General features: G+C 59.3%; 1 protein-coding gene across 1 annotated transcript; it reads left to right on the forward strand.

Moving 5' to 3' along the window:
- The first annotated feature begins 2,834 nt into the window (after positions 1-2,834).
- PRCD (photoreceptor disc component) lies at positions 2,835-5,811 on the forward strand. The gene is made up of 3 exons (XM_007091284.3): positions 2,835-2,981; positions 3,283-3,351; positions 5,734-5,811. Exons 1-3 carry the CDS (start codon positions 2,908-2,910, stop codon positions 5,753-5,755), a joined length of 165 nt encoding a protein of 54 aa, XP_007091346.2. The 5' UTR covers positions 2,835-2,907; the 3' UTR covers positions 5,756-5,811.
- The last annotated feature ends 3,765 nt before the right edge of the window (positions 5,812-9,576 follow it).

Consider the following 9,576-nt stretch of genomic DNA (forward strand, 5'->3'; position numbering starts at 1 on the left):
GGGATGTGGTCTGCTGGAAAAATGTTAAAAAAAATAAAGCCGCTCCAAACCCCCAACCCCGCGTCGGTGAGCCAATTCCGGCAAGGTGAAGGCTGGGCGGGGTGGGGGCGACGCGGCTGGCGCCCGCCGGGCCACCGCGGACCTTGACCGCCGGGCGGGGCTGGGGCGTAGGTGTGGTGGGAGCGCAGGGGGGCCTCGGGGGGAGGGGGCGGTCACGCGGCGCCGGGCTGCGCGGGCCGCACAGGAGTGCGCCCCAGGCTGGTGCGGGGGGCGGGTCGACGGGGGTGGGCGGGGGGGGGGGGGCGGGGGTGGGCACGGTGTCCCCGCTCACGCTGCGGGCGGTGTCGGGCCGTGTGCGTGTGTGCACCCTTCACGCGGCGAGGAACTGACTCAAAGTCAAACACTCCCAGGCATTTGCGGCGTGGCCGCCCGCCCTCCCGCCCGAGGGGGCGGACGCAGCCCCTCCGGCGGCGCCGGGATCCCAGCTGAGCCCACGCTCACTCCCGGCCTCCCCCGAGCCAGCCGCTGGGGGCATCGGCGCCACCCCCAGAGCTGCGGACCCCCCAGGCCTGGAGGGTTTAGGACTGGGGTCGCCTCCCTGCTCCAATCCCTTATTGGAATCCACCGCCGCGGGGATGGGGGCCGGCTGTCCAACTTCAGCGCCAGAGGCCTGCGGCCCCCTTTCCTTCCGGCCAGCACCCCCTCCCCCTCGGTACGTGCACAAGGCGTCCAAGGCGTCGGAAAAAAGTCCCTGGGTGGCTTATTAATGACACGGGCAGGCAAAACACACACACACACACACACACACACACACACACACACACACAAAAAAAAACCACACGTGCTGCCCAGAATTCAGGCCCTGATGGAGGAAAGTCCGAAGAAGAGGCAGCCGGCCGGGCAAAGAGGTCCTGGGAGAAAGGTGTCAAGAAATCTTGGGGAGGCCCAGGCCGCTGGAGACATCTCAGCTACCAAGGCTCCGATTAGGAAGGGGTTCTGGGAGTGGAGTGGACAAATTCTTGTCCTGCCGGCCCTGCTCAGAGAGGTGTGAGCGCCACTGGACCAGAGGTGGGGGCTGGGCCTCAGATAGCCAAAGGGTCCCCACCCTGCAGGCAACTGTTGGACCTGGGACAGCCAGGTCCCCCCTCTGACTCCCAGACCAAGCCTGATGCCTGGTTCCCCTAGCGCCTGGAGACTCTGCCCTTCTCAAGACTTTGTGTCCCAGGGCAAGTATCAGAAGACCGTGGCTTTGGGTAATGTATCTTAAAAATCATGGGGCACCGGGGTGGCTCAGTCGGTTGAGCGGCCGACTTCAGCTCAGGTCGTGATCTCTCATTCCATGGGTTCGAGCCCCGCGTCGGGCTCTGTGCTGACGGCTCGGAGCCTGGAGCCTGCTTCAGATTCTGTGTCTCCCTGTTTCTCGCCCCTCCCTCACTTGCACTCTGTCTCTCTCTCTCTGTCTCTTAAAAATAAATAAGCATTTAAAAAATGTGTTAAAAAAAATCTTGGGGGCACCTGGGTGGCTGACTTTGGCTCAGGTCATGATCTCGCTGTTCGTGAGTTCCAGCCCCGCATCGGGCTCTGTGCAGACAGCTCAGAGCCTGGAGCCTGCTTCGGATTCTGTGTCTCCCTCTCTCTCTCTCTGCCCCTTCCCAGCTCTCTCACTGTCTGTCTGTCTGTTTCTCTTTCTCTCAAAAATAAACATTAAAAACTAAAAAAAAAAAAAAAAAAAATCACGTTTGGAAGTAGAGAGCCCACGTGCAGCCCCAGCTTGGGCCCTCCCTGGAGCTCAGGGTTGAGGTCCCTCCCTGGCATCCTGGGCAGGAGACCCCCTGACACTGCCTCCATCTCAGTTGAGGGAAGGAAGATCTAGTGCCTTCTTCTGGAGGACTTGGTGAGGGATGGAGGAGGGGGGATGTTCAGAGCATGTCTGCTCCACATGCTGCCTGGGCCAATACTGAGCACACCGCCCTGGGCCACCTCACTGAACCCCTCTGATCGGACACCCAGAGCAGTGCCATGCCCTTCCAAGTGGCTGCCCAGGAGTTTCCACTGGGACGTGGAAAGGAAGGAGGAGAAATCGTCTTTCTGTTTGGTTTTATCTCATCCTTTACAAGTTTTATCTGTGTTTACGGGGCAGGAGTGTGTTTGCACAGAACTATGGTATATAATTTTTAACCGGATGCGACTACCTATCTCAGGAGTGCCCACGTGAACTCGGTCTTTACGGAAGAGGGTATGTCATCAGTGACATCTGGAGAGGATTGCCCAGAGGGGACAACCGAGTCACGTAGCCGGCCCTTCTTCACTCTCTGGCCTCCCTTGTCTTCCTGGCTTCATCATCTAACATTCTCCTCCCTTCCTCCCCTCCCGAAGCCTCCGCGAGACATCATGGTTCCACTGCCCGTCAACTTCCGGTTGCTGGAATATGCTTTGTGCTTTCAGGTCTCCAGCGCTGGCAGTCTTCCGACTGGGGGCCCAACCTTCCTTGAGCACCTGCAAATTCAGATGCCCCCAGCTCCTCTTCCCTGCCGCTTACAACCCCCTGCAGTTGCCTTCGTTCACCTAAGTCACTCTACTGTGGTCATTCACCTCGCCTGCTGGTGCGTGTGTCTAGACGAGAAGCCCCTTGAGGGCCAGACCCAGGCCCTAGTCACATCTACATCCCATCCACATCCCGAACAGACAGGTGAATTTACCCTGCCACGGTCGGGGACAGCCTGGGCCCAGCGAGGTTAATCAGTCTGCACAAGGTCGGGTCCGCTGACCCCACTAATCAGCTTGAGCCTCCTAATCCATCACCAGCAGGAACCTCGGGACAGACCCAGCAGTGCTTGTGGGAGCTGGCGGGGCCGTTTCGGCCTTCTTCTGCAGACCCCGTCTGGGAGGGGATGGGGCGGCTGAGCCATGTGCACCACCCTCTTCCTGCTCAGCACCTTGGCCATGCTCTGGCGCCGCCGGTTCGCCAACCGGGTCCAACCGTGAGAGACCGACTGGGCCATGGGCTCGGGTGGTGGTGGGGAGAATCCACTGGGTGCGGCGAGAGCCCAGCCAAAGGCGGGCAGAGGCTGCCTGGACCTCCAGGGAGGCTGGGGGGGGGGGGGGATTTGCCGGGAATCCCTGAGGGGCTTCCCCTCAGAGCAGCGGGGGAGTTTGCGGCCCTTCAGAGACTCTGGCCGAAGCCCCCAGTGCCACAGCCCAGCGTGGCTGGGTCCCGTGGGAGAGGGGGTCTGGGTCTGGGCACTGCCCACAGCCCTTCCCGCCTGTTTCTCCCACCCACAGAGAGCCCAGCGGACTCGATGGGGCGGTCGTGGGCAGCAACGTGGACGCAGACCTCCAGTCCTCAGGCAGGTAAGGCAGCAGAGAACGTGGGGTGGAGGAGGGAGGTGCGTCTAAAGAAGCTACCGCTCTCCCTGCCCCCGTCCGAGCCTGGGGAGGACCACGAGTGTGTGCCCGCGCACGCTGTATGCTGGCCCCTCGCCCCAGCCACCCTGTTCCCTGTGTGCCTGGTGGGCAGACTCAACGTCTGTTTTCTCCAGTTGGCCTTGGGAGCCCCCAGCCTCTCCTCTGGACCACAGCTGCTCTGCCTGTTTGTCCGAGTGTGGGCTGGTCCCCAGGGTCCCTCCTAGCGGCAGGCGCAGGGGGACTGGAGACAGGGATGGGGCAGAGGCAGCCCTGCGTTGCTTCGCTCGCTTTCCCTTCCCCCTCTCCTGCTGCCCCCGCTCAGCCTCAGCGACTCCTCTGCCTGAACCTCTAGCGGGATTCGCTGTCCAGTCCCCAATAGAAGGCGCAGGAAGAGCATGACGTCATCGGCACTGAGCGCCATTGGCTGGGCAGCCCCTGCGGGCAGGACGCTGTCTCCAGTGGCCAGGAAGTTAACTCTTCCCTCGGCTGAAACCATGTGGCCTTTACAAGGGGTGAAGTTTTGGGAACTTCTGGGTTTTTCCTTCCCTGGGTGACCAGTGTCCTTTGATGACAGGGGCTCCTACGCCCATCAAAAAATAAGAAAACAAAAAAACAAACCAACAACACTGAAAAAGCAACAAATCTTTATTAAGAACATACTGTTTCGCATGTTCTTTCGTGCCTGGGGACCTCCGGCTAGTGTGGGAGTCCTGTGTGAAGTGACATTCTTTCTTGCAAAAGGTCGACCAGCCGCCTCTCACCCCTAGTGAAACAAAGAGCATGATGTGCTTGGGCTCCAGGGCCCTTGGCAGGAAGGAGTCTCCCCACAGGACTCAGGTGGCTGTGCCGGTCAGCATGCCTGCCTGCTGACGCGCCCCCGTGTCTCTTTCCGGGGACCTGCCTGCAGCACCCCTTAGACGTGCAGGGACTGGCGAGCCATGAGAATATGAGTCTCTCTCCGTGTGTGGCCCCTAATTCCTCCTTGGTGCTGGGACTCCCCCAGGCTCTGAATGTCAGCAGGCCCACTGGGAAAGCTCTGGGCACGTACCGGAAGCAGGCATTCCTGTGATGCCCTTCCTTGACATCTAGGCTAGCTGAGATGGTCACAATAGTGCCCAAGTACTCGTACCGGTGAAACGGGAGGACGGCTGCAAAATGACGGACACCGGGCCTCACACAGAGGAGGCTCTCACGTGACTGGTCCTCCCTGTTGAGTTTGGGTCTGCAGGTGCACAGAGTTCAAGTCCTGACTCCACTCTTGCTGACTGAGGGACTCCGGGAAAGTTACGTGATCTTTTTATTGGCGTATAAACTGGGATTAGTAAGAGAATGGTGTGTGAAGGGGTTTGTGAGGTTGAAATTAAGATAATCGTAAAGCACTTGGCACGGCTGCTTAATAAATGCTGGCTGTTCTCTTGTTACGTGACACTTGGTTGGTGCTTTTTTTCCTTCCCCAGAGGTCTCTCGTGTATTAACTCGCTTGGAAATTTCAACAGTCCCAGAGGGTTGGCAAGACAAGTCCTTTCTTTTTCTTTCTTTCTTTCCTTTCTTTCTTTCTTTCTTTCTTTCTTTCTTTCTTTCTTTCTTTCTTTTCTTCCTTCCTTTCATTAATTTATTAATTTATTTTGAGAGAGAGAGAGAGAGCGCACACACAAGCTGGGGAGGGGCAGAAAGAGAGGGAGAGAGAGAGAATCCCAAGCAGGTCAGGTCCGCGCTGTCAGCGCAGAGCCCGAAGCGGGACTTGAACCACGAATCGTGAGATCATGACCTGAGCCAAAATCAAGAGTTGGATACTTAACCTACTGAGCCACCCAGGCGCCCCAAGACAGGTGTTTCTACCTCTCCGTTAATGTGGAGGAAACTGAGGGACGTGGCGTGTAAATTGCTCGCTCAAGGTCATCCATCTGATTTGGGGCTGATGGGGATTGACAGGTCCCTGAATTCAGGCAGGTCTATGTCCCTTGCGGCAAATGGGCCTGGACCCCCTGTCAGGAGAAACAGAGCCGAATCTGGACCATCTGGCCCGGCCTGGCCCAGTCTGGTCTGGCCGGAAGGGAGTAGTTGCCTGTTAACTCCTCAGGACTCAGTTCATTGGAAAAATCGGCCCAACATCTAACCCCTCCTGCTTATAGTGGCTGCTCTGAAGGTCTGGCCTGGGCGGCACATGGGTTGAAATTTCTGCTCTCCAATTCCAGCTGCTTTCCTGGCCACTCCTACCCCCTTGGTAGTGGGGTGAATCGCTAGGCATGGGCTGGGAGGAAGAGGAAGTCCAGAAACACGGGAAGGCCATCCCCTTCAATCTTCTGACTACTGTGCTTTTCTGTTTAGGGAGAAAGAGCCTCTGAAGTAAGTCCTCATCTCTTCAGGCAGAGCTCGGCCCCGGGGACTGCGATCAGCTGGCAGAGGCAGGTAGGGCAGGGCTGTGAGCCCTGGAGGGTAGAAGGCTGGGCTGGGGACAAGGAAGGAAGATTCTGCAAGGCCTGGCCGTGTGGGAGCAGAGCAGGCCACCTTCAGCTCTGTGGTCATCGACGGAGGTTGAGAATAAGGGGGCTGGGCTCCCATCCACTCCTACCTTGAGCCCGTTGTGGTCCAGGCCACGGGGCAAGGGTTAGTTTTCGGGGGATGACGTGTGATCCTGACAGCATTTTCTAGGCTTGGGGATGAGGTGGTGGTCATGCTGGGGGCCTGAGGGTAGTGCCAGAGGACTTGTAAGGGAGAGGTGGTGTTCTGGAATATCCATTCTGCATTGACACAAGCTCTTGCCTTGGCATGGGAGGAAGTGCTCATCTGGCCTGGTCTTCTGTTTCAGTTCAAGTCCTGGTTTGCCCCCTTCCCCACAAAGGGTGCTTTGGAAGCAGCAGCAGCAGCAAGAAGGAGAATGAGAAAAAGCAGCAATGGAGAATGTAGACCCCTCCCTTTCTGCCCCTGGACCTGCCTATCCTCTCTTCGCCCCAGGCCCTGGTCGTGGGGCTCCCGAGGCAAGGCCTGGCTGGGGCAGGCAGGAGGGGCAGAGACGTTTATTGCTCTGGGATGGGCTCCCTTCCTCTGAGGTCCGGAGAGGGACTTGGTGGGGTCTGCTGGGTCAACTCTGGGGCAACCCCAGCAGCCCAGGCTTGGGGAGGCACAGGTCGGGAATGAGGAGCCCCGGAACCGAGGGGTTGCTGATGGCTCATGTTCACTATGGAAGGGTTTCTCACTCACGAATTAAAAAAAAAATTTTTTTAACGTTTATTTTTGAGAGGGAGAGAGAGAGAGACAGAGTATGAGCGGGGGAGGGGCAAAGAGAGAAGGAGACACAGAATCCAAAGCAGGCTCCAGGCTCCGGGCTGTCAGCACGGAGCCCGACACGGGGCTTGAACCCGTGAACCACAAGATCATGACCCGAGCTGAAGTCGGCCGCTTAACGACTGAGCCACCCAGGTGCCCCACGTTCACGAATTTAATCCTTGCAATGACCTGAGGAGACCGGGCATGTTATTATCCACATTTTGGCAACGAGGAAACACAGGTGAATGAATTTGTCCAGGGTCATCTAGCCAGGTGGGGGGGGGACACCCAACTGGGGGACACCCCCCTCCCACAGCCTCAGATGGAGGCTTTAAGCCCACGCTCTTACCCCCCAGGGCCCAGGCAGCCACTCTGGGAGAGAAGGGGTTCTCGGGCATTCCCCCCAAAGCTTGTGGTCCCAGGCCGTGTGATCTCAGTTTGCCGCGGGGGCGCTCACTTCCCTGTGGCACTTGCCTCTCCCCGGTCCCTAGAGCTCACCCCCTGTCACTCGCTGCTCGGCTGAGATTATCAGGAAGAAATGCCAGTTGGATCTGTGACATGTCTGCCTGCAGCTGCGAGCAGGCATCCCTCAGCTTGTCCCCCGAGTGTGGGTTTCTATGCGCGTGTGTGCACGCGTGCGCGTGTTCCAAAGGGCCAGTGGCAAGTGGGAAGGGGGGAGAGCGTGACCCTTGTTTGTGTTCAGTCTGCTGACTGCTCAGTGCCGGCGGCCTCCTTTGCCCCTAGATGCTCTTCTCATTTCTCTCTTCGCAGTCCTGCCCGATCCAGAGCAGAGATAAAAGCAAATTTCCGCTTCTGCTCCCTGAGATCCAGGCGCAGACCCCGCAGGCAACTGCTCCCGACTGTCTGGAAGCCATTCATCTTCCAAAGCCACCCCCCCACCCCTGCGCCCGCCCACACGTGCCCCCTCCCCCTCCCATCCAGCCCCCACTGCCCACCAGGGAAGTCTCAGCCTGGCCGGCCCCGGGCCCTGCCTTCTGGAGGCAGCAGCTGGGGAATTCTCTAGACAGCCGTCCCTCTGCGGCCCTGACTCCACCTCTGAGGGAAGGAGAGGGGAGATGATGCAGACAGAGGGGACCCACGCTGAAACCAGGGGGGAGGGGCCGCTGGTAAGGCGGGGAACCTGGCAGTGGAAGCCTCTAGAAGTAGGGCAGGGCGGAGTCAGGGGAAGGGTCACACCAGGGAAAGGAGCTCTGTGCTGGAAGGAGACAGAGCCCCACCGCCCACCTGACACGGGCCCAGGAGTTCGTGACCACCTGTCTCAGCTCCCGTCAGCCTGTCTTTCTCCCGCGAGGCCTCACCTTCCCCGGTGACAGGACTGTCAGGCTGAGGGCCACGGTGGCGGGGGCGGGGGGGGGGGGCACTGCTCCGGGGACCCAGCCTGCGCTCCCCGATCCTACCTTTGAGCTCGTCCTGTGCTCTGCTCGCTCGCCACGTTCCTGTCACTGCAGCCTCGCCTCTGCTCCCTGCCACTTTCAAGTTGCCCTGTCTCCTTCCACTAGTCTGAGGAATTGTCAGGCCAAGGTCACCCTGGCTGGACAGGGGCTGGCTCGCGGCCCAGACACACATCCACGGAGCGACACCCCTTCGCAGCACTCTTCTAGGAACCTGCTCAGGGGATGGAGGCCCCTGCAGGCTTCTGTCCCAGGAGAGGGGAGGGAAAGCCAGGGGAAGGGGTGCCGGGGGTGGGGAATGTGTTCTCGCCTGGCCTCGGCGGCTGCCGGGGGACCCTGGCAGCTGGGGCGCTGTGTGGGCTGGTTCGGGGCGGGGGGGGGGTGCTCTCCCGTACGGAGCAGGCTGGCTCTGGTGGGAGCAGATTGTGTTTACACCTTCCCCACACACCCAGCCCACGCTCGCCTCTTATTCCCGGGGCCTCTCCCACCCCTGGGCGCTGTGCACAACCAGCACATTTGCGTTCCTGCTGCAGGAAGTTGCCACCCTCAGCCGAGAGCGTCTCTACAGAAGGCTGCCCGGGCCTGAGGCGCTCCTTTCTCAGCCCACTATCTCCCTCCCGCTGCAGGGGTGGACCCGAGATGTCCCCAAAAGGCCGAGTCCTTCTCCCCATCCCGTTTTCTTGCAAAGAGCTGCTGCTTGGGAATGGGGACAGGGAAGCACTTGGGGGGGGGGGGGTGCTCGGTAGACTGACCATAATAGGAAGGAGGGGATTAAGGGCGACCAGAGAGACAGAGCCGAGGCACCCCTGGTCCAGGGCGCTGGCCACCATGAAATAACAATGCAGGATCTAAGAGCGGGGAGGCTGGAGTCAGAGAGCCGGGTTTGAATCTCGCCTCCCCCCATCACTTCCCGCCTCTGTGGCCTTGGGTGGGTTCCTGAACAGCCCCGCCTGGGGTTTCTCATAGGAAGGTAACAGGGAAGCTACTGTTGTAAGGGTTAAATTAGATAACGCGGAGAGAGTGCTTAGCACACACAGTCGGCGTTCAATGTATCTGAGCCGGGGTGACAGCGTTTGTGACCTGTCGCCTACTGAACAGGCAAGGTCGCAACCACAGTAGGTTCCGAATAGCTAGTCCTTCGCCGCCTTCCTCACTCCGTGGCCCTTCCTGCCCGTCTCTCTGCAATCACAGCAGTGGGGTGATGGGTAATTCTGAAAAAGTCAGAGGAGGGGTGCCTGAGTGGCTGAGTCGGTTGAGCGGCCGACTTTGGCTCAGGTCATGATCTCACGGTCCGGTCCGTGGGTTCGAGCCCCGCATCGGGCTCTGTGCGGACGGCTCGGAGCCTGGAGCCTGCTTCGGATTCTCTGTCTCCCTCTCTCTCTGCCCCTCCCCCACCCATGCTCTGTCTCTCTCTCTCTCTCAAAAACACATAAACATTAAAATATACATATATTTGAAAAAAATATACATATATTTGAAAAAGAGCACAGCA

The sequence above is a fragment of the Panthera tigris genome, chromosome E1 (assembly GCF_018350195.1).
Source record: "Panthera tigris isolate Pti1 chromosome E1, P.tigris_Pti1_mat1.1, whole genome shotgun sequence".
Taxonomy (NCBI): domain Eukaryota; kingdom Metazoa; phylum Chordata; class Mammalia; order Carnivora; family Felidae; genus Panthera; species Panthera tigris.

What these genes read in the sequence shown, in the direction of transcription:
- PRCD (XM_007091284.3), top strand. Translation starts at nt 2,908, where the DNA reads ATGTGCACCACCCTCTTCCTGCTCAGCACCTTGGCCATGCTCTGGCGC. An exon ending in TTCGCCAACCGGGTCCAACC is followed by an intron (nt 2,982 to 3,282) that starts GTGAGAGACCGA and finishes TCCCACCCACAG; the next exon opens with AGAGCCCAGCGGACTCGATG. An exon ending in GACCTCCAGTCCTCAGGCAG is followed by an intron (nt 3,352 to 5,733) that starts GTAAGGCAGCAG and finishes TTTTCTGTTTAG; the next exon opens with GGAGAAAGAGCCTCTGAAGT.